Source organism: Asterias amurensis, chromosome 1, assembly GCF_032118995.1.
Source record: "Asterias amurensis chromosome 1, ASM3211899v1".
NCBI classification, from domain to species: Eukaryota; Metazoa; Echinodermata; class Asteroidea; order Forcipulatida; family Asteriidae; genus Asterias; species Asterias amurensis.
This window is the reverse complement of record NC_092648.1, coordinates 20,840,427-20,863,956: the sequence shown is the minus strand read 5'-3', so window position 1 is coordinate 20,863,956 and position 23,530 is coordinate 20,840,427. Positions and strand designations below refer to the sequence as shown.

Here is a 23,530-nt window from a genome sequence, read left to right as displayed (position 1 = left end):
ATGGTACAACCTACTTATTATAACCTTTAATCTCTAGTGACCCACATTTTGGAGAAGCACGACATGTGCACGAAATGAGAACAAACTCGTTCCTTAAATTTAACTTTTTATAATAAGTGAGTGATTCGTAATAATGTCTTGCGATTCAAGTGAACGGAAGTCTGAAATGCGAACATTTGGCACGGTACAGAATTTGTTGTCTAGGCCAGATGGATCGGCAACGTTTACCCAAGGTAACTACAATTTATCGTTCAAAACAGTTCCACGGCCGGACGGCCATGACGGCTGAACTGAACGAATGAAGTGTATTTTTACTGCACTGGCCGACTGGGGCTCTGTACCAATACTTACAAATTTTGGCAATTGCATCTTCGTGCTAGCGCTGTCAGCAGTACATAATAAATGCAAATGTCAAAATTTCAAATTTAGGTATAGAGCACCTGTTGGCAGTAATATTGTTAGTTAATGTGTTACTGTTAGGAATTTTGTTTATTTTTACAGTTGTTTGCTTTACAGTTCATCACTCAATTTATTGCTTTTGATAATGGTGTATTCATAAACAATTAATTAAGACTATTGTTTGTAGTTTTTTGTTCTTCTTGTTAATTAGAATTGTTTTACCGCAACCATTTTCCTTCTTCGTTTAGGCTCCATCAACCTAATAGAATTACTTACATTGCTTTCTTTCTTTGTGAAGGGGGTCTGTACTCTTGTCTTTCTCGACAAGCTCAACTCGATCTCCATCACGATCACATGTGTTTTGTTTAGGGTTTTAGTTTTTGTCTTCTGTAGTGTTGTTGTACGATTGTATTTGCTTGTAAGAATTTGTTTTATATTCTATTTCATCATTAACATTAAATTGTTGCTAAGTACTATTGTCTTATGTTATACACTACCCTTTGACTAATGACTTTGTGTATTGATAACCTTATTAAAGGACTGGAAATAAAATGAATTTAATTGAAAAAAAGAATTTTTTATTTAATTTTTTTTTTTACATCTCATTGTACAAAAACAATGCAAGTATGTAAATTTTTGTTCAGAGCCCCAGTTACTGGGTCTAGACTCTAGGTCACCGTGTGGTCCAGTGGTTAAACTGCAATTACACGACAATGTTGGTAGGTTCGAATCCCCCAAGCTAACCGCTGATTTCACAATGACTAGAATTAGTTGTTGTCTAGTTACTAAATCACAACTTCTTTTATTTGTGGAATTCATAATTATAGATGTTAAAGTTAAACCAACGTTTGTATAAGTGAGATTGGGTGTTGCCAGCTTGGTTGGTCAATTGTTTATCGAAGTTGCAAGAGAATAATGAAAGAAAAAACACCCTTGTTGCACAAATTTGTGTGCTTTCAGGTTCCTAATAAAGTGAAAAATTACCTCTTTCTCAAAAACTATGTTACTTTAGAGGGAGCCGTTTTTCTCAGGGTTTTATACTATCAATGTCTCTCCATTGCTCGTTACCAAGTAAGGTTTTATGCTAATAATTATTTTGAGTAATTACCACACTATTTGTGTCCAGTAAGAGTGTCCATTGCCTTTAAAGGCAGGGGACACTATTGGTAATTGCTCAAAATAATTATTAGCATAAATCCTTTCTTGGTGACAAGTAATGGGAAGAGGTTGATAGTATAAAACATTGTGAGAAGCGGCTCCCTCTGAAGTGACATAGTTTTTGAGAAAGAAGTAATTTACTACGAATTTGATTTCAAGACCTCAAGTTAAGAATTTGAGGTCTCGAAATCAACCATCTAAACGCACACAACTTTGTGAGACAAGGGTGTTTTTTCTTCCATTATTATCTCGCAAGTTCGATGACCGATTGAGCTCAAATTTTCACAGGTTAGTTATTTTATGTGTATGTTGAGATACACCAACTGTGAAGGCTAGTCTTTGACAATTACCAATACTAATAATAGTGTCCACTGCCTTTAAGGACTTGATTAAAAAAAGCATTATATTGTTTAATATTGTTAGGAGACACATCGGTAATGGCCGCAGTGTATGGTCCTGGAGACGTCAGACAGACCAAAGAAATCATTGATCGGGCAACAGTCGAGGTCATTTATAAACCAACCGTTGGTATGCCTGGTGAGTATCCTTTTTAAACCCTCTTAGATTTGTCGCGTAACGTCTACAATTTGCCTCGTAAGCATTGCAAGAGATTAATTAAAGAAAAAACACTGATGCCTAATAAAAGGCTTCAGGCCTGAAGTCTTTTATTATTTGTGTGAGAATTTACCCTTTCCTCAAAAACCATGTGCTTCAGAGAGAGCCATTTCTCACAATGTTTTATACTTTTACCAGCTCTCCATTACTCGTTACCAAGTAAGTTTTTATGCTAACAATTATTTTGAGTAATTACCAATAGTATCCATTGCCTTTAAACCACCCTCATATACATCTATGTAACTCAAGTTTCACCTCTCTCCTTCTTGTGCTTCTAGGTATCAAGGAAAAGTTCCAGGAGGAGTTGATCCGTAACACCTGTGGAGCAGTGATCATGACCACATTACACCCAAGGACATCGGTTACCATAGTAACACAAGTTGTACACGATGCTGGATCAGTATCCTTTGTCACTGTTCTTGTTTCTATGGTTCCGGTGATTTTATACATTTTGTTTGTAATTACACGTTGCACTTGTGTCAGACGAATGTTACAGGCCCCCTACATTTAAATGTAAAAAGTATGTCAACAAAATTGTCATTAATTAGTTGTGAGTATTTACCAATCTATGACCTTACCTTTAACTGTCAATATTTAGAAGTAATGCAAGTTGTATAAATAACTCATTTTCATTTTGATTTATCATCCCTGGTACCGTGGGATTAACTATTGCAAACTGCTTACCAACCTAAATGGCAAGTGGTATAAATGAAAAAAAAAACGTACTTTTGGACCCCAGAATAGTAAGTTACAGAATAGTCTTTCACATTGAGCCTTGGAGAAATGGGTTGAAATGAAGCAAAAGGCAGAAGTGCAGTGTTAGTCTTTTTAAAGAGTTAAAACTATTCAGTATCATCACTGAACAAACATTGTTGCCTTAACGTTTACCAACCAGCTCTTATCATGCAGTATCAATGCATCATGTATGGCTTTGATTGATGCCGGGGTACCAATGAAGTGTCTGGTTGCCGGTGTGACTTGTATGCTTGACAAGGAAAAGAGGCTGTTCCTAGACCCAACTGACAAGCAAACCGAGGTATGGATGCAAGTTCCGGCTCGTTTTTTGGTGTTTATTTGTACGTGTTCACTGGACATCTGTGCTTTGTATCCTTCGGAAAAGGCGCTTTATAAATAGGGTTATTATTATTTGTCCTCAGTTGTCACTTTTGATGAAATATCATGTGACAGAAGGCTCTGATTTCTGAATCATTGTAGTTTGTGTTTTTCATCATATGTTAACAATTAACTAGGGCCCAATTTCATAAAGCTGATACCGGTAAATGCCCAAAAAGTAGCTAAGCACAACACCATTATGCTTACCAGAATATGGTTACTATCTATGTTTTAACCTTTCGTATATGCCCTTGTATGTATATTTATATGCGCATTTGTACTATTTTCAACGGTTTGTATTACATATACATTTTTATATTTCAATTTTATTGTATTTTCTTTATAGCTCTGCAGAAATGTATCGACCACTGAATTGTGATAGAAGACGATTTCATTTGATTTTTTTGTTCAATATATATTTGTGCTCTTTAGGACCATGTGGAGAGGAGAGACAGGATCTGAGTTTCTTTTAGTCAATCCTTCGCGCTCCAGCTGTTTCCTTTTCCTTTCTCTGTATTTTAACTGCTCAATACTATATCGTTTAACGTTTTTACCTAATTAATGTGCATTATTGTGCGTTGTATCTACCCAAGAAATGAAATCAATATAATTAGAAATAAATATTAGTCCCATCAAAACTGTATTTTTGTAGTAGGCCTACTACTTGAGTCAGTCTGGTGTACTACAACACTGTTCCTGTAAATTAATATATATATAGCAATGTTTAAAATGTGAAACAATCATAAATTATTAATAAATTAAAACAGTAGCAGCTGTTGGGTTTAGAATCGATTCATTTATTACAACCAAAAAAGAGATGGGCAAAGATGCTGTTACCAGTTATGATAATTTTTCTTTTAGTTAAATCAGATTTTTGCCTCAACTGTTTTTGCCTCAACTGTTCTTAAATAGCTTGAAAAGACTACCCAATCCTATCATAGTCAGGGATGAGAACATATCAGACTTTTATTCGAAATTCAGAATGTTTAATGTCTGCCTTGAGAAAAAAAGGTTAATTATTCTTGTTTTCCTCCTTCTTATACATGTAGTTAGGACTCCTTTAAGTATTTTTGTAGTATCATTGGGTTTTGTTTTGGTTTTGTGAGTGGTGCATGGAATTCCTGTTTATATGCTTACACAGTTGTTTTATATCTCTGTCTGTTTATTGGCTGCTTGTTTTACTTCATTTAATCTGTAAAGCGACATGACAGTCTGTTTAGACAGATTTATTATTATTATTATGATTATTTACCTGCTCATTTCCATTCAATTTTTTTTTAGGATGCAGCATGTTGTGCCACGTTCGCTTTTGACAGCAGTAACAAAAAGGTCATCACTTCAACAATGCAAGGGTCATGCACAGTCCAAGAGGTCAGTACCAACTTGCGCTCTCACCCCTGTAGCCACGGTGGGCGGTGCCGGGCGAGCCTGCCCAGAACTAAAAAATGTCACCCAGCACTCTGAGCCAAAAACACTGCGCTGTCCAGCACAGATTCCCCCCCACATTGCACTTCAGCAATGATGGCCCAATATCTAAACATGAATAATGAATAATGTTGTTGAACCGCACACCCTTAAAGTGTATTATATGTACTTTTTCCTAACACAATGTCCACAGATTTACATTAAACTTACACCTTTTAAAGATTATGATAGTAGAAAGCTTCCCTTGAAATTTTACTTACTGAAGTGCTGTAGTTTTTGAGAAATGAGTAAAAGTAATAATTTTCGTCTCAGTTTTAGCATGTTAAAACGTATTAACCAGTTATGCTATGGTTTTGGTATAATATCATAACTGGTTAGGGGGATTTACATGCTAAAATAATTTTAGTCTCATGAGACCAAAATAATTTTGTGACTTGTTTTACTCATTTCTCAAAAACTACACAACCTTAGTTAGTAATATTTGAAGGGAAGCTTTCCACTATCATTATCTTCAAACCCTGTAAGTTTAATGTAAATCTGTGGACATTTTGAAAAAGTACCCGAATCCTTTAAGGGACTAAATTGTATTTAGAGCCCACCACTGGAAAGGGTCTAGCTACAACACTGCTTTTGATGGCATACCACATTAGGATTGGTTTTGGAGGGCGGAAGGGGGGGGGTGTTGATGTTTGTGGTTGCTATGGTAACATCTGTTTACCATGAGAGGTAGAGACAATCTGCTTGATTGTCCCGAGTCATCATTATAGGGCATTGATCTTAATCTTGATGACATCTATTAACAATGTTTGCCAACAATAGAGCAGTGCCAGGCTCTGCCACTAATACCAACACAACCTCGGATGTATAGTTTCCTTCTCGTTCCAAATTCTTTTAGTTACACAGTCCATGTTTCCCCTATTTTCTTATTTTTCTTTTAGCACATTCACAAATTGGTTGATTTGTTCTCACTTTATTTTTCCTGTGAGGCGGGAGACTGCAAAGTCTACAGGTGTATTTTTAAAAGCACAGGCATGCTAAGCTGTCTGGATGACGTACATGTAGTAGACAGGAATTTTTGAGCACGCTCTCTGGACGTGGTCTGAGATAAGACCATTACATAATAATGTACCCAAGGCCAGAACAGTCCCCTCACTGAGGTCAATCATGGAGGTCAATCATGGAGAAAGAATTACTAAAGCATTGCTATCAAATATGAAAACAATGCCTATTGTGCTGACCTTAAAGGAACACGTTGCCTTGGATCGGACGAGTTGGTCTATATAAAGCGTTTGTAACCGTTTTGTTATAAAATGCATATGGTTGGAATGATGTTTTAAAAAGTAGAATACAATGACCCACACAAATTTGCCTCGAAACTGTGTGGTTTTCCTTTTACTTTGCGAACTAACATGGTCGGCCATTTTATGGGAGTCAAAAATTCGACTCCCATAAATGGCCGACTGTGTTAGCCGGTGAGGTAAAAGGAAAACCGTGCAATTTCGAGGCATGTTTGTTTGGATCGTTGTTCTCTACTTTTACAACATCTTTCTACCCATGCATTTTATAACAAATGGTTACAAACGCTTTTCATAGACCAACTGGACCGATCCAAGGCAACGTGTTCCTTTAATGAAGACACACCTGTTCACACTTGCTTTTCCTACCAACTGAGAATTCCCTCTTTTCCATCTTGTCCGGCGCCTTTGAATGGTTTTTATCAGATTCAGTGCGCCTTTATAATGCTGTGTCATTATTATTATTATTATTATTAAATGCAAACTCTTCGTCCAAGGCTATTCATGTTTGGATTGCCAAATCCAATTTCATTGGCTAAAGGTTAAGGAAGATGAAATCTTAATCCTTCAAACAAATAAATCAACTGTTAATTTTGAATTTTGTCTGACATTTATTTGTTTGTTTATTTCATTACTTTTGGTTGAGAGGTTGGTGGAGGCACTTAATGAACTGTTGGACCTCAGTTGTTAATGTCCTTTTTCTTCCTTTTTTTCTTCTTTTCCACAGTACCAGATGCTTTTGGCTTCTTGCCAAACAGCGAGTGAAAAAGTATTTGAATTTTACCGCTCATCAGCAGAGAAAAGATTCGCCAAATCATGACAAAGAGTCGATGTCAGACTGTAAAGCATTTCCATTTTAACCTTGTTAACTTGTTTAATTTGTTTTCCACACAAAAACTACAGTAAGTGTGGAAATGATTGTTTGACAGAATATCTGTGTTGAATTTGTAAGCGTCCAGTTTTGGCTCACGGGACATTGCAGATGCTAGCATCTCAGACTCGAAAGAAGACTTACTAGTGGTTTTTTATTTTTTTCTTATTCAAAGTTTTACCATCTGAGAGATGCATTGTTTGCCTTGATTAAAGGCTTCTCACTTCAAATCTCCCAAAGCCGGCTCCATATTGTCTGTACTTGGGCCTGGCTTACTAGTTTATTCAAATACCATGTACATGTCTTCCAGCTCGATACAAACTTATTACCATCCTTCAAATTCGAAGACAGGTTTCTGTATAAATATTGTTGTGTATTTCATCATGCTACTTGGCACACTGCAGTTGGGCAACTAATCAGTTTATGTAACTGACATTATTTTGGTTCACTCATAGCTGCCTTTATATCTTCCTTTCTAAACTAAGTGCTCTGGGACAACTTTCTGTCATGCTGGCTTACGAAAAAGAGTTAATTTCTTCGCAGTTGGCTGTGAAAGTCCCGCTTGTATTCAATTGTTTTAACCCATTGAAGTGTGTGGTTTTGTTTCTGGATGTCCTGTCGATGTTAAAGTTATATATGCCTACATGAAGCTCAGTTAAACTTGAGTTCATTGTATCTAAAGAACCAGTTATGTTTCAGGTAGGCATCATGCCCAATTTCATAGAGCTGCTGCAGTTAAGTAGACATCTATGCTTCACCAATTTCTGTTGAGCAAAATTAAGCATGGCCCAATTTCATAAAAGTGTTTAGCAGAAAATGCAAATAAATAATTGGCTACCTGTTGCAACAATGAAAACGTCATTGTGTAATGGTTGGTAACCTGTTCCTGCTAAGCATGATTTTACTGTGCTTAGCAAGATTTTGTTGCTTACAGGATTTATGACATAAGGCCCTGGATACCAGTCGTATCCCTGGATACCAGTCACTTTTATTTATCAATGTTGTATTTGCTCAGCTCTTTTATTTTTTGTTGCTACAAGCATCTCTGTGAAATTGGGTCCTGGATTTTGAAATATGAAACACGCAGAATAAAAGGCAGTGGACACTATTGGTAATAACTCAAATTAATTACTATCATAAAACCTTCCTTGATTACCAGTAAATGGGGGGGGGGGGGTGGTAGTATAAAACATTGTGAGAAACGGCTCCCTCTGAAGTGATGTAGTTTTCGAGAAAGAAGTAATTTTCCACGAATTTGATTTCGAGACCTCAGATTTAGAATTTGAGGTCTCGAGATCAAGCATCTGAAAGCACACAACTTTGTGTGACCATAGTGCGACAAGGGTGTTTTTTCTTTCATTAATATCTCGCCGCTTCGACGACCGATTGAGCTCAAATTTTCACAGGTTTGTTGTTTTATGCATAAGTTGAGATACACCAACTGTGAAGACTACATGTAGTCTTTGACAATTACCAACAGTGTCCAGTGTCTTTAGATAAGTGAAGGACAACATGACATTAGAGCATCATCTTGTTACCATGATAACCATTTTTAATTTCTTAGCAACTGAATAAACAAAACAAAAATATGAAAATGTTTACTTTGCAACATAATTAATATTGTTGACTACGGTATAAAATGTTTTCATTGTCAATATTGAAATAAGTTTGGTAAATAGACACTTTGTCAGGTAGAAAGTTAAGGAGACAATACGAAGTTCTTCAGTGGATACTTTTTTTGTTTTATCCTTTCGTTTTATTTAACGGATGCACTTATCCAGCTATTTATCAAAAAACAAAAACTGCTAATAATTGTTTAAAAAATACAACTATATCAGATGTTCTTTTGTCAAAATAAATGTATTTAAATCTGGGCTGTGAAGGTTTTATAGGAGAAGACTTAGATGTAGAGAGACTTGAACATTTGATCATCTACTCGACCCAATCAGAATACTAAAAGTGTTCTTTATTAAAAGAAAGAGTACTTAAAGTGTTCTTCAAAAGAAAGAGTACTAAAAGTGTTCTTCAAGAGAAAGAGTACTAATAGTGTTCTTCAAGAGAAAGAGTACTAATAGTGTTCTTCAAGAGAAAGAGTACTAAAAGTGTTCTTCAAAAGAAAGAGTACTAAAAGTGTTCTTCAAAAGAAAGAGTACTAAAAGTGTTCTTCAAAAGAAAGAGTACTAAAAGTGTTCTTCAAAAGAAAGAGTACTAAAAGTGTTCTTCAAGAGAAAGAGTACTAAAAGTGTTCTTCAAAAGAAAGAGTACTAAAAGTGTTCTTCAAGAGAAAGAGTACTAAAAGTGTTCTTCAAAAGAAAGAGTACTAATAGTGTTCTTCAAGAGAAAGAGTACTAAAAGTGTTCTTCAAAAGAAAGAGTACTAAAAGTGTTCTTCAAAAGAAAGAGTACTAAAAGTGTTCTTCAAGAGAAAGAGTACTAATAGTGTTCTTCAAGAGAAAGAGTACTAAAAGTGTTCTTCAAAAGAACGAGTACTAAAAGTGTTCTTCAAGAGAAAGATTGCGCATGGCATGTCATCGTGCAAAGTAAAAATACATACCCTCCCCTGATGGCCCCCCCCCCCCCCCTTGCTGGACCCAACCCCGGCTCAAAACCTTTAAATATGTTTTACCACAGAGAAAGGATTACCATGGTTATGCAAAGGAATAAAAGCTCGCAAAGGAATAATCGAATATCTTATCCTGGATGCATTTTTCTTTTTTTTTAGTATTGGGGGGTTTTGTTAACTTAAAATTAAGTATTTCCAACGCTCATCAAAACGTTTGAATAAAAAAAAGGATCGTAAAAAATGCAAAACCTCTGTACGGGAAATGTATCTAAACTGTATATCTAAAAATGTCACAATGCGAGAAGCTCATGGCAACCACGGACGAGTGCTAGAAAAACAATCAGTAATTGAGAACAAACGCGACAATGCCGCTTAAAAGACTGAGCGTGAATGACACTACTGCCGTAGCGGTAGCATGGGAGGTATCGCCCCCATCAGATGTGGTCATGGCATCGTCTTTGGGCTCGGGGAAGCCGTTCTCAGCAACCACTTGGGCGTAAAACAGCGCTGATGCCTTCGGGGTTCGAGGCCTTGCCGGGTCGGAGAAGTTGACGTAGTGCATTCCGAATCGCTCACTGTAGCCTGATGCCCACTCAAAGTTGTCCATCAGAGACCAAGCCGTGTATCCCTTCACGTTGACGTTGTCCATGTCAATAGCTGGAAACAGTGACGGAAAAATAGACCACGGTTAATACTTCTGCAAATAATTGGGTTTCGTGAGAAAATAAAATTGCTGGTGCAAACTGCTTACCAACCAAAATGACCTGTGGTACATGGCCTGACATTACGACACTAGGAGAGTCTTTCTCGAAAGCTAAATGACAACACAACAAACATGAACAGGATTTTGATTTTTTTTATACATCTTTAGTAAAGAGGAAGGAGTTGGGTAGCACATTGTAGTTTGTTAACGGTTATTTCTTCTAAGGAATCACCAGAATATGTTTGAAATCTTCAGCGGGTTTGATGAGGAACCGTTGCCTTTCACAGCAAAAGGAATTGTCTACCGAAGATTCTACAAAAGGGGTGACAAATCTTAAATACTCCTAGGTCATCAGCCTGCTGCAGCCGCGCATTTTCTATCATGTTCATTACATTTTTGATATCACAGCCTTGTGTTAGGATATTTCATTCATAATATTATTACAGTATTTGATACGATCATTGTTTTATTGAAGTCCAATGTCAGATAATGATAACGGAATATAGGGCCTATGGCTAGAACAACAACCACTGACGCAAATCAGTTTATGGTTTCAAAAAAAAAAAATACATCTCCATTTTGTATTGAAAAGGGGCATAGAAGTTATTAAAAAAGATCGAATTATTTACGCAATACCTTTAAGAACTTCGTTAATATAAGCTTTGTAATAATCAACGCGGATTGTATCCTGCAATTCATAAACATCGTGGGTTGACACTCCATTCTCGGTGATGTAAATTGGGATGTCACTGCCATATTCATCTGATACCCACTTCAGCAGACGGCGGATCCCCCAGGGGACTATTTTGAGCCAGTTGGATCCCGCACCGGGCCACGAAGGATCTCTAAAGGTTCGAGCGTCTCGATCGCTCAGGTAGTTGGCCTGGGACTGCAAGAAATCATCGGCAGTCTCGTTGGTTGCGTACACGGTGGTGTACGCGTTCAACCCGAAGAAATCTGCCGTGTCCTTGATGAACTCTTTCTCCTCTGTGGAGAAAGGTGGCAGGCGGGACTCTGTGAACCCTTGGTAGGCACTCTTGGTTGCAATCGTACTCTTCATGACCTCGGGATAGTCGCCATTAACGAATATGGGGTTGGCGAACCAGCCCAGGTTAAATCGAAGAACTCTGTCCGCGGCGTCAAGATCGCTTTGCTTTGAGCGGTCAGCGGGCTCGATGAAGTCCGTGTTAAACGTGATCCCAACTCGACCGTTTTGTGCCGCTTTGAAGTCCGTCTGGTAGGTGTGATAGGTGTGTGCATGGGACAGGATAATGTGCCGGGCGACTGTATAAACCTTGACGGCGGGATCGACGATATTGCCCGGTGCAAACATGGTTGAACCGTACCCGAGAAGAGTGAATATCCACGGCTCGTTGAACGTGATCCAAAACGGCACCCTGTCGCCAAAGTTCTCAAAGCAGACCCTGGCATAGTCGTTGAAACGATCGACGATGGTTTCGTTCACCCATCCACCGTGGTCCTGCAGAGCTTGAGGAAGATCCCAATGGTACAGTGTAACCATGGGTGAGATGTCGTTTGCTATGAGCTCATCAATCAGGTTATTGTAGTAACGTACACCAGCGGTACTGAGACTGGCTGCGGTGCCGTCTGGCATCAGACGCGGCCATGAGATGGAGAATCGGTAGAACTGTAAGCCCATTGCTTTCATCAGTGCAACATCATCTTTGTATCTGGATAGCAGAAAGAGAAACAAGTTGGCGGTGATTATCTTTCAAAAATCAACATTACTAAATGCATTTAACAAAACCGAATTTTATTTTCATATTAAAATATTATCTCAAAGTTGAATAATGTCAATAATTAGCTTTAGTTATTTTCAAACCTATAGGGAAATACAACAAACGGTATTTTTTACTGAAACACCGAAAAGAATTGTGTTAAAACCAAGCCCCCCCCCTACAGCCTATAAACATTGGTCCCACCCCTCTGCACAAATAATGCCTAGAATTTGTATTGCTCGTATGGAGGAATGACAAGACACCACCATATCTCATTGAACAGCCCAGCCCAATAGCGTTCTTGCCTGTTCAGTATTCGTCCTCTTTAATTAGTTAACATAAAAAGCAACAAAATCTCTTGACAATAGTGTACAAAAAGGGAACCAAACATGTTTCTCCTTCCAGCCTCGGTTTGGTTACATTGATTTTAATGGGAATATAAAACAACAAGATGGCCGCAATAAGCCATACTGAGGTATGGGGGACACATCATTTTAACCCTTACATTAGGTTTGGGTAAATCTGACCATATCCACCCAAACCAAACAGCGCAATCCCATAGTGACCAACATTTTTTTCAAAAAAGGGTAGGCCCTAATGGTAAAGTTCTTGCAGTGATACTCACTTGTTATAACTGTCGCATGCTATATCTCCAGTGTCATCATTAGTAACGCGTCCCCCTTCGTGGGTGAATGTATCCCACACGCTGGGCCCTTTATCTGCAACATCCCACGCCCCTTCAATCTGGTACGAGGAGGTAGCGGTGCTCCACAAGAAGTCATCGGGAAACGTACCGTATAAGAACGTGTCTCTCTCCGTGTCATTAAACACTTCAGGATACACAAAATCTATTCTTTCTTGCGCGAGACATCGGGTTACTAAGAACGCCAGACAGGCAGTGACAACGAAGAGGAGTTGAAAGTCAGCCATTGCAGGTGGCTGTACCTATTTCTCTATTGTGTTGGTTTGTGTTCAAGTCATGTGTGTCACTTGCATAACTACTTAATCTTTGTGCTAGAATGTTTCAGAGTACAATAAAAGTGCATTATTCACAACTGAATATGAATTTTATGATGCGTGTTTACTTTCCAGACTGTTAAGCTCTTTCGTAACGACACGAGCTTATCTAGGGTTGAAAAACTTTATGGACCATATCTGGTGGATGGGGACGGTTCAGGCAAACAATGAGAGTTGGGGTTACGGGGTGACATTTCAGAGATGCATGCTCGTTACCCAGCAACAAGCTTGGGGTGTGAGCCTAAAGAAAACGATGTACGGAGAGATTTATGACACAACGATAACCATTTGGGAAGGTCATTGCTAAGGTACAGCATTTTTAATTTGTTGCAGTGTATCGAAAACAAACTCATCAGCAACCATAAAAACGCTCTCTTGATGAAGACTGTAGAACAAGAAAAAGAGCAAGTTCCCTATGACGTTGGGGGGGGGGGGGGGGGCGGGGGCGGTAGATAAATCTTTGGTCTGATGTTGTGTGTTTGGATGTGCATGTGCGTTCATGGTTCAACCATGGTGCAACCACGGAGGAAGAATTTCCGTCTTCTATTGAAGGTATAATTACGGTTTAACTGTCCAGTGACCAACCTTTCATGTTTGTTGATTATTGCGGTAGGCCTACCCCATAGAGATCAATGAAATTTTGATTGGCTAGAAATGAGGCACGTGACGCAAAGCCATGTAAATACCAGTACTCTCTGGAAGTCTATGAGCCATGTATAAACTCAATTAGTAGGCCTCCTAAAGTTCCGCTTTTAATATTAATTTACAAAATTGAATATGGACTTACTGTGATTGGGACTACATGAAAAAAATGTACAAGGACGGTTTTGCGATCGGTTTGCTTTAAAGACACTGGACACTTAGTAATTACTCAAAATAATAGTTAACATAAAAACTTACTTTAGTAACGAGCAACAGAGAGATGTTGATAAAATAAAACGTCGTGAGGAAAGGCTCCATCTAAAATAGCGTAGCTTTTGCGAAACAAGTAATTTCTCACTCAAATAATTAAAGACTTCAGGCCTGAAGCCCTTTTTAGGCATCTGAAAGCACTTTTGTGCAAAAAGGTTGTTTTTTCCCATTATTTTCTTGCAACTTCGATGACCAATTGAGCCAAAATTTCCACAGGTTTGTTATTTTATGCATACGTTTGGATACACCAAGTGTGAAGACTGGTCTTTGACAATTACCAAAAGTGCCCTGTGCCTTTAAACAAAGAAATCTAGCAATAGAGTACCCACCCTTCAACACTTCATTGATGTAAGACTTGTAATAGTTGACTCTGGTGGTGTCATCCAAATCGAAGACATCTTTGGTAGATATTCCATTCTCGGTGACGTAGACAGGCAATTCGCGTCCATACTCCTCGGAGATCCACTTGAGCAAGCGACGTAGTCCCCACGGTACGACCTGCAACCAGCTGGAGCCAGACCCGGGCCAGTTAGAGTCCTTCCACGACCAGATGTCCTGATCGGCCCAGTAGCTTGCCTGAGATGGGAGAAGATCGTCCGATGAACCGTTGGTGGCCAGGGTCGTGGTGTAGTGATTAAGTCCGAAGAAGTCCCCAGTCCCCTTGATGAATAGCTTTTGATCGGCGGTGAATTCCGGGAGGCGTGATTCATTGAAGCCCTGGTAGGCACTCTTTCTTGCAATGTTGGACTTCATGACCTCGGGATAGTCTCCATCGAGGTAGATGGGATGTGCAAACCAACCGAGGTTGAATTGAAGTACATCATCTGCTGCCTTGATATCAGCTGGAAGGTCGCGGTTGGCCGGCTCAATGAAGTCACTGTTGAGGGTGATTCCAACCTGTCCATTCTGTGAGGATTTGTAGTCATCTTGATAGGTGTGGTAAGCATGTGCATGCGATAGGATAATGTTATGTGTTACCTTATACACCAACATGGCTGGCTCAGCGATGCCCGGGGCGAACGCCCCGCTGCCGTACCCGAGGAGAGACACGATCCACGGCTCGTTGAAAGTGATCCACAGCTTAACCCGGTCCCCAAAGTTTTCGTAACAAGCCCTGGCATAGTCGTTGAAGTTGTTGATAATTGTTTCGTTTGCCCATCCACCGTGGTCTTGCAGAGCTTGAGGAAGATCCCAATGGTACAGTGTAACCATGGGTGAGATGTCGTTGGCTATGAGCTCATCAATCAGGTTATTGTAGTAACGTACACCAGCGGCACTGAGGCTGGCGGCGGTGCCGTCTGGCATCAGACGCGGCCATGAGATGGAGAATCGGTAGTATGGAAGGCCCATTGCTTTCATCATGGCAGCATCTTCCTTGTAACTGCAAGTCAAATAAAGGAACCGTAATGCATGAGAAAGGTAACTGATTTGACAATCCTTCTGTCCAGTATGACGCCAAATGGCTGTATGAAGATTTTCAGTTTCTTACCAACATTTTCCGGCTCCCGATCTCAAAATGGAACCATGTTTTTCTTTTCCACTCAACATCAACATTAGTTCCACAGTTAGAATGTAGCAGCATGAACGCAATTTTCACCATGACAACCAAATTAATGATTCAATTAAGAAAAATGTGTATACATTGTTTGTTTTTGTTTTGTTTTGCAGCTTTTAGTGCACCACTGATAAACATTGGCACGCTGTGTTGGTCTTGGCACAGCCTCGTATTAAGTGTGTAAATCACATAGCCAGTCTGGTAACGACTTCTCATAACACCAAATGCTTTATGTATATAAATGCGTTATTATAGATCGAATGAGGAGGACAGCTCAATTTGTTTGATACTACTTTCAATTTTATTTCACATATTATGGGGATTGTTAATAACTGCAATCAAAAGGTGGTTTAAATTTTTTTAAATTGACGGAAGTCAAATTTTACATGATGCCACAATGCTCCAGTTTTGCTCCTGTAGTAATGCACTGTGGCAAAGAAGACAAAGAAGACACACTCTACTTATTTTTATTCCTGAAGACGAGCAGGGTATAATACTGTTCGGAACGAAAATACAAAACCGGCTCTTTTCATAGCCAACACTACCGCAAAAGATAATTATTATAATATTAGTTGTGCCCGCAAGTTAACTATTAATTATAAATCCTTCACACCATGCAGAGCTTCAAACATAACTTAACTCTATACTCACTTGTTGTAGCTGTCGCATGCAATGTCACCATTGTCATTATTGAAGACATGACCACCCTCGTGCGTGAAGGTATCCCATATACCTACTCCCTTGTCATCTGCATCCCATCCTCCCTCTATCTGGTACGAGGAAGTAGCACTGCTCCATATGAAACCATCAGGGAATGTACCATAATAGTAGGTATCACGCTCTGGATCGTTGAATACATCAGGATACACAAACTCGATCCGTTCTGCCCCCTTCGCACAGCTAAAAACAGCAGCTGCCGCAAGGCAAAGAATCAGTAATCGTGTCTGCATCGTTCCGGAGGCTTGGGTCTCAACGAAAAATAGTTTTGTTTTGTTTTTTTGAAAACTGACCAGTGGTTCTACCCCCACTGATTTTGCGAACTCGGTGTCGAGATTGCGGATAATGTTGACTTATTGTCCGGTTTTATTAGCTGAGGTGATGTGTACTGTTTGTCACAACAACGTGACTGTTACCTAACTAGGGTCGAGATGGGTTTTGATGATACCGCGGGCTGTTATCTTAATATAACAGAGTGGTTTGATATCGGCATCAATGATAATTCAGCTACTGCAATAGAACTTTGTCATGATGCCTCCATCTTGGTCATGTTCCTCATATCACGTAACAATAATGTATGCTTATAATCATTTTTGCAAATAGGAACCAGACTATTTTGTTCTTCCAGCCTCGGTTTGGTTACCCTATTATCAATACGAGAAATTCAAGATGGCTGCACCATAATAAATGTCTATAAAGTATGAGAGATAGCCTCATTTGAAATGTGTAATCCTATTAAATAAGTGCAAGGACAGCCATGACATCAGATAACTGCAGTGTTTTCGTGGTTTTGCTTTGATTTCTGGGCAACATGAGCCATAGCAGTGATTTGAACGCCCATATATTATTCAGGCTTACGGGGACTGAGAACAAAACAGAAAGGGGTCTATGCGAGGTTCTTAACCACAGTGACAAGGACAGAACAAAAGATGTCTTCACATAGGGATGCAACAAATTGAGTGCTTATCATAATCTTAACTTGAGTCTGGACCCCCCCCCACAATGTTTTGTAACTGATAATGCTGGATTTATCACCCGAAGATGCTTTTTTACAGCATTTTACATCCACCAAAAAATCTAATTCGGCATTTTACTAGTTTACGGCTATTGATCTTTAAGGCAAAGTATATCTTTGATTTTTGGAAACGTTCGTTTGTTAAAATAAAAAATAAGTATACAATTAATGTGAAAATGTCAAAAGAGGAAGTGTTTTTAATATAACCGAAAAGCTAAAAGGGAAGATACACGTTTGGTGATTACTCAAAACAAATATTAACTTAAAAACTGACCTGGTAACGAGCATGTGAGAGCTGTTGATAGTATAAAACATTGTGAGAAACGGCTCCCTCTGAAGTAACATAGTTTTTGAAATAGAGGTAATTTCTCACTAAAATAATAAAATACTTCTACCTAGAAGTCTTTTATTCCTATCTGAAAGCACACAAATTCGTCCAACAAGGGTGTTTTTTCGTTCATCATTTTCTCCCAACTCTGATGACCAATTGAGCTCAAATGTTCACATTTTGTTATTTTATGCATAATTATTATGTTAAGATACCTTAAGAAAGAACACTGGTCTTTGACAATTACCAACAGTGTACCTTCCCTTTAAGGGTTTTTGTGCATGAATGAAGAATAATTTAGAACACAATCTAAGAAACCTTTTTATGCAGAAACGTTTCTCAAGTTTAAATGTTGTTGAATCCCCCCTCTCTCTCTTAAACCATTCCTTGGAAGGGAATCGTATCTCAACGTTGGCTTTTTCAACAGCTACAGTGCTTCCTAACAGGAAGGCTTTTATGGCAGTTTATTTTCGGAGTAATTGCCAATGATATGCCCTCTATTCAAAGTTTTGTTTTAAAGATGTGTGTTTTTGAGACATTGCAGTATCCTGATGACTATAAAAAAAAAAATCAGGTCAGTGGAAACGGTTGAACCATATATTGATCTGCTGCAATCCGAGGTATATATCAGGAACTTGTTTTTAATTTGTTCTTATGAGAACAGTTCCCGGACTTATTTCTATTATACTCAAAAACGTGTTGTCATTACTGTTATCGTTATAATGAAATCAATATTTTTTGCTTGTAAATGTTCTGTAAATGTTCAGATATATAATTTAATTATATCTTGGTCAGAATCATGGTAAAATTAGGACGTGTATGTGGTTTTCAACCATTTGTGCCAATACTGCACAAGTCTTAGGAGAATCAATGTTATGAAACTTAACGATAAGCGTCTCCCCTGAAACATATCGATAAGAGCCGCAATAACTTATATATCTGTTGAGCAAACAAGTTAATATTCTTACTTATAGTGATAAAGGGATACGCCCCCAACCCCGTAAAAGATAATTTCAACTTTGCATGTACTATTTGCCAGTATTTCATTACACAACATTAGTCCCGGCTTGTAAAATCCCCAAGTCGTATAACTATTTGTTGACATCATTGTGTCAAATTAGCGTTGATCATAAACGGATTATGCTCACTGGGTCCTGGGTCTCGTGATCCAACTACCCAATCAAAGCCGATCTCTTATGTTTGTAAATAAACAGGAGTTAAAGCTGCTTTTGTCGGGTTACCGTTGAGGCTATTGGTCATACCATTTCACACCACCCTACACACTACTGAAGGACAACCCAGCAATGCCTCTGTCCGATGGACTCAGATTTTTAAAGATGAGTGGAATTGTTATTTCCCTCTGCATCCTGGCCAGCTCGTTGACCGCGGCTCAAAATTTCGCCTACCCCAATATTTTTAACGACACCGAGAGAGATGTACCGATTTACGGGAAGTTCCCTGAAGGTTTTGCCTGGGGATCGGCGACGTCCGCCTACCAGGTGGAGGGAGGCTGGGACGCCGACGGCAAGGGTGAAAGCATCTGGGATACGTTCTCACAGGCAGGTAGATGTTTCGCGTACCAGACAGGTGACGTAGCTTGTGATAGCTATAACAAGTACCCAGTGGATGTCCAACTCGCCAAAAAGCTCGGTCTCACCCATTACCGTTTCTCCATTTCATGGCCCCGGGTTATGCCAGACGGTACCCGGGCTAGCCTCAACGAGCCTGGGTTGGCTTATTATGAAAACCTGGTGGATGAACTTTTAAAGGAGGGGATCGAGCCCGTGGTGACTCTGTACCACTGGGATCTTCCACAGACTCTCCAGGACCAATACGGGGGATTCGAGAACGAAACGCTGGTGGCGCTGTTCGACGACTACGCTGACGTATGCTTCGAACGGCTTGGCGCCAAGGTTAAACTGTGGATTACATTCAACGAGCCGTATGTCGTCTGCTGGTTGGGTTACGGTATCGGTGTTTTCGCCCCTGGGAAATACGACCCGGGTTACTCGCCGTACAGGTGTGCACACAACATCGTCAAGTCTCATGCCAAGGCGTATCATACGTACCAGGACAAGTACAAAGCGATGTACAATGGACAAGTTTCTATCACCTTGAGTACAGATTTTGGACTGCCTGAAGACGAGACCAACCCAAATCATGTTGCTGCAGCTGAACGCTACATGCAGTTTACGGCCGGCTGGTAAGTCAACTTATTGCTCTTTATCTTAAGTTTTATAAGTTAGTTTGGGGGAACAAAGAATAATGCAATGTGAAGACACTTAACCGAAACGTAGACTGATTAGCGGTGCTAGTTTAGTAATAGCCTACTATTAATCACTGATGGTGGAGGGCTCAACGACTGGTTCGGAAGGACTGGGCAAGTCTACCAATCTGGATCCAGGTGTTTGTTGGACACAAAACAATATATCACTTTTAAAAAATATAATTAGCCAATGCAAAACAACTTACCCGCAACCAAAAGGACCGATGGTACTAATGAAAAGAAAGAAAAAAATAGTTTTAAAATGGGCTGATGTTTCCACCCTAGCAGAGTCTTTCTTAAGTATCTCTTCTCGTGTTGATCACGACTACACAAGAAAAACGAACGTCGCCAATCGCAACCCTATAGTGTTCGCCGTTTTCGCTATTAATTTTTGCATCGCGTATAAAATGTGTTTTGATATTGACTTGACCCAATAACATGTACATTTTTAGTACATATTTCATACACAAAGTGGTAACTTTTCAGTGAGAGAGTTAATAGCATTTTATATGATGAGTCACACTAACAAGATAACTCAGAGTAGACCAAAGGGATTCTCTCCAGAGGTAGACACACACACAGGTCCAAAAGTTATTCCAAAATATTCTAAATCGATCAATATTTTACGACAATAAATTAAGTCCTCTTCTGTAAGTTTACCAATGAGCTCTCACATTATTTTGACACTTTCTGTAGACCAAGGACAAAACAAAAAGGGAAACTAAAAGAACTTCATAGGAACATTTTAAACCGGGGTGCTCCACAGGGAGTTTTGTGTACAAATTATGTGGGGAAATATTAAGTACAGGGACAATAGAAAGAAAAGAACAAAAGATGTCTCTACAGGGATGCATATTTTGAGAATGTGTGTTCCTCTTCAAACCACATCAATCTCCTTACCACAAGCATATCTGTTTCCATCCAGGTTTGCTCATCCCATCTTCAAGAATGGTGACTACCCGGACGTGATGAAATGGCAGGTGGGGAACAAGAGCCTGTCTCAGGGCTTGAGCGAGAGCCGTCTTCCAGCCTTCACCGAGGCAGAGAAACTCTTCAATGCTGGTACCGGAGACTTCTTTGGTTTGAACGCCTACACCACCACAGTGTGCAAGGACAACTACAAATCATCCACAGATCCAAATTACGAGGAAGACCAGGTTAGGTCAAAATGGTTACCGTGGATTATTTATTTTCCGTTTACTGAACACCTCACTCTTTTACATTAAGAGAGTTTAAGTTTAATTTCTTGCTAAAAATAACCATATTTTCACCATATTTTCACCTTCATATTTTCATTTTTAAAGGACGTGTCTAGGTACCAGCCGCAAGAGTGGCCCACCTCGGGCAGTGACTGGCTTCGTCCAGTGCCATGGGGTCTTCGTAGACTCTTGAACTGGGTTCAAAAAGAGTACGGCAAACCGATTTACATCACTGAAAATGGCGTCTCTACTCCCGATGTGTCCGAACTCAACGATGTCAGTAGGATCACTTTCTATGGGGCGTACATCAACGAAGTTCTAAAAGGTAAAGGCGTGCCTTATTGGTTTTATCAAACCGTTCGACTGTTTTAATGCTTTAATGAGTAGGGGGTAGATGGCCTTAGCTTTCGATCCAATACCGGGCCTTCTTTAGAGGCATAAACAAGTAAAAACCTTTAATATAGGTTTCTATATTATAGATATGTATAATAAAACTAACCTGTGACAATTTCGTTTCAAAAGGTGTCGCGTTTTTTCTTAGTTATCGCCAAAAGTCCGGGGAAATTACTTATGTCAGCGCAAGAAGAATAATCCGTAATTGGGTTACACAATGTGAGAGACGTTACTGTCAGATACGCCCATATATATTAAACTGTTCCCCAAACCGTGTTTTTTTTTTCTCTGTAGCATCATTACTGGATGAGAATGACGTCAGAGGTTACTTCGCCTGGTCAATGTTGGACAACTTTGAGTGGACCTCTGGTTACAGTCAGCGCTTTGGTCTCCACTATGTAGACTTTGACGATCCGGAACGTCCACGAACCGAGAAAGAATCGGCAAAGTTCTTCGCTGGTCTGGCCGCTTACAATGGGTTCCAGGATCCCAATGAGAGCAATAAGGCATCTGCAGCCACTCCGTATTATCATATTATTGCATTCATGCTGCTCTTGTGTTTGATTCAACTCCGCCTCTGTTAGGCGCTTACCACCCACGCCCACAGAAAGGTGTAACAAGATCCTGCAACAAACACAAATTAACAAAATCAACAAACAAACACCCCAATAGACAAACTAGAACAAACGAACAAACAAGCGAGCACACACATAACAAAGAACAAACAAACAAACAAACAAACAAACAAACAAACAAACAAACCAAAAACACAAAAAAAAAAACACAAAAAACACAAACAAACACCCAAACAAACTAACAAAATACCCTTCCAGTGGTTGAACTTGGTGTTTTCGAAAATAATACAATGTATAATGAAATATGTAATTCACTGTAGACTGAAGGGAACTCTGACACCCCCAATTTACAAAAACAAATACATCAAATTAAAGTCAATAATACAAAATAAATAAACAAATAGAAAATTTAATAAATAAATTAATACAAATCATAATAATGTATTGCAAAATTTCCTGTAATAAAATTTTTCTTCGAATTCCAATACGCTGTCGTAAAAATTATAGCTTATTATTTTGATGTTGTTGTTCTGATATTAAACCAGATGTTACTATTCTTCCTTGGTATCCAGCTGGTTTACTGTACAATATGTTTTCTTGGTCAGTTTTGTTTGAAATGGTTCTATTGATTGTTTCCTGCGCCCCCACCCCCCCCCCCCTCCCACTACACTGTAAAAAATATCCGTAAACTTTACGCCACTTTACCTGGAGCCATTGAAGACATGGATTGGGAAGTACGAAGCAAGTTATCTACTAAAATTGTTGTTAAAATAAGAAATTGCACTGATGGGTAAGAAGGACAGACGATGACGATTAGAGTTGGATTTGAGTTGACGCAATCTCTCAGACTTATTAAAAACAAAAGTGTATGAAGTGGGTGGGTTACATCAAGTTGTATACTTTCGAGTTTTGACACTATAGAGCTGCCTCGTAGATGGAACCTAAGTCTTTTATACAGGAATACCAATGAGCTTACTAGCAGATCTAGTGATTCTGTTGATTTTATTTTGATTACCCACAGACAGACCATTCCCCCATGCAATGCAAGACAATGCAATGACAGACTTAGTTACACTTTTGTAAAACAACATGATAATATCCCGGTCAATGTTAAAAATCTTAAGTTTCCTTAAAAAATACAAACATTGATTAGCCTTAGAGCATAATTTCTGTGTATTAACATTCCAATTTAAATGGCCTTCAATGCGAGTCCCAAGGTATTTATGTTCAGTGACCATTTCAATATCAACACCATTTATGTTTACATAAGGACTTGTAAATACGAAGAATTGATGATTCGACGTTTCGACCTTTATTAAACACGCTGGTCAAACACACGAAAAGTCGTACACTATACCATTTCGACGCGAGTATAATCCACTTCTTTTGGTATGCAAAGTATAACAAATATTGCTGATAAGTTGTAAGTGTTACTCTTTATTAAAATGGTTAACAACTTTTAGTTAACCTGAAAGATAGAGTGTATCTTGTTTGAATTTTGTTAAGAATGTATGGTTTGATATTGAATTTTTATTATGTTAAAATATTCAGACGGCACCTATGTTTTTGAAAGTAAATAACTTTATAACCATGACAGATTTTAAAAAGTTTTTTTTCCCCGTTTGGAAATGTTTACTCCTCCGTTAATGTTTCAAACGGTTGGCTATATCATA

The 23,530-nt window shown here is 39.0% G+C and overlaps 3 protein-coding genes across 3 annotated transcripts; 2 read left to right on the top strand and 1 right to left on the bottom strand.

Moving 5' to 3' along the window:
• The first annotated feature begins 27 nt into the window (after nucleotides 1-27).
• Nucleotides 28-6,868, top strand: LOC139942084 (exosome complex component RRP46-like). The gene is made up of 6 exons (XM_071938816.1): nucleotides 28-233; nucleotides 1,981-2,094; nucleotides 2,451-2,572; nucleotides 3,068-3,208; nucleotides 4,567-4,656; nucleotides 6,733-6,868. Exons 1-6 carry the CDS (start codon nucleotides 134-136, stop codon nucleotides 6,823-6,825), a joined length of 660 nt encoding a protein of 219 aa, XP_071794917.1. The 5' UTR covers nucleotides 28-133; the 3' UTR covers nucleotides 6,826-6,868.
• A 2,909-nt stretch (nucleotides 6,869-9,777) lies between these two features.
• LOC139945120 (lactase/phlorizin hydrolase-like) lies at nucleotides 9,778-16,472 on the bottom strand. The gene is made up of 6 exons (XM_071942392.1): nucleotides 16,016-16,472; nucleotides 14,139-15,190; nucleotides 13,685-13,695; nucleotides 12,506-12,825; nucleotides 10,778-11,832; nucleotides 9,778-10,095 (listed from the first exon to the last, which is right to left on the bottom strand). Exons 1-6 carry the CDS (start codon nucleotides 16,312-16,314, stop codon nucleotides 9,779-9,781), a joined length of 3,054 nt encoding a protein of 1,017 aa, XP_071798493.1. The 5' UTR covers nucleotides 16,315-16,472; the 3' UTR covers nucleotide 9,778.
• A 2,205-nt stretch (nucleotides 16,473-18,677) lies between these two features.
• Nucleotides 18,678-21,939, top strand: LOC139939941 (cytosolic beta-glucosidase-like). Its single transcript, XM_071936112.1, has 4 exons — nucleotides 18,678-19,627; nucleotides 20,616-20,847; nucleotides 20,995-21,214; nucleotides 21,577-21,939. Exons 1-4 carry the CDS (start codon nucleotides 18,729-18,731, stop codon nucleotides 21,864-21,866), a joined length of 1,641 nt encoding a protein of 546 aa, XP_071792213.1. The 5' UTR covers nucleotides 18,678-18,728; the 3' UTR covers nucleotides 21,867-21,939.
• The last annotated feature ends 1,591 nt before the right edge of the window (nucleotides 21,940-23,530 follow it).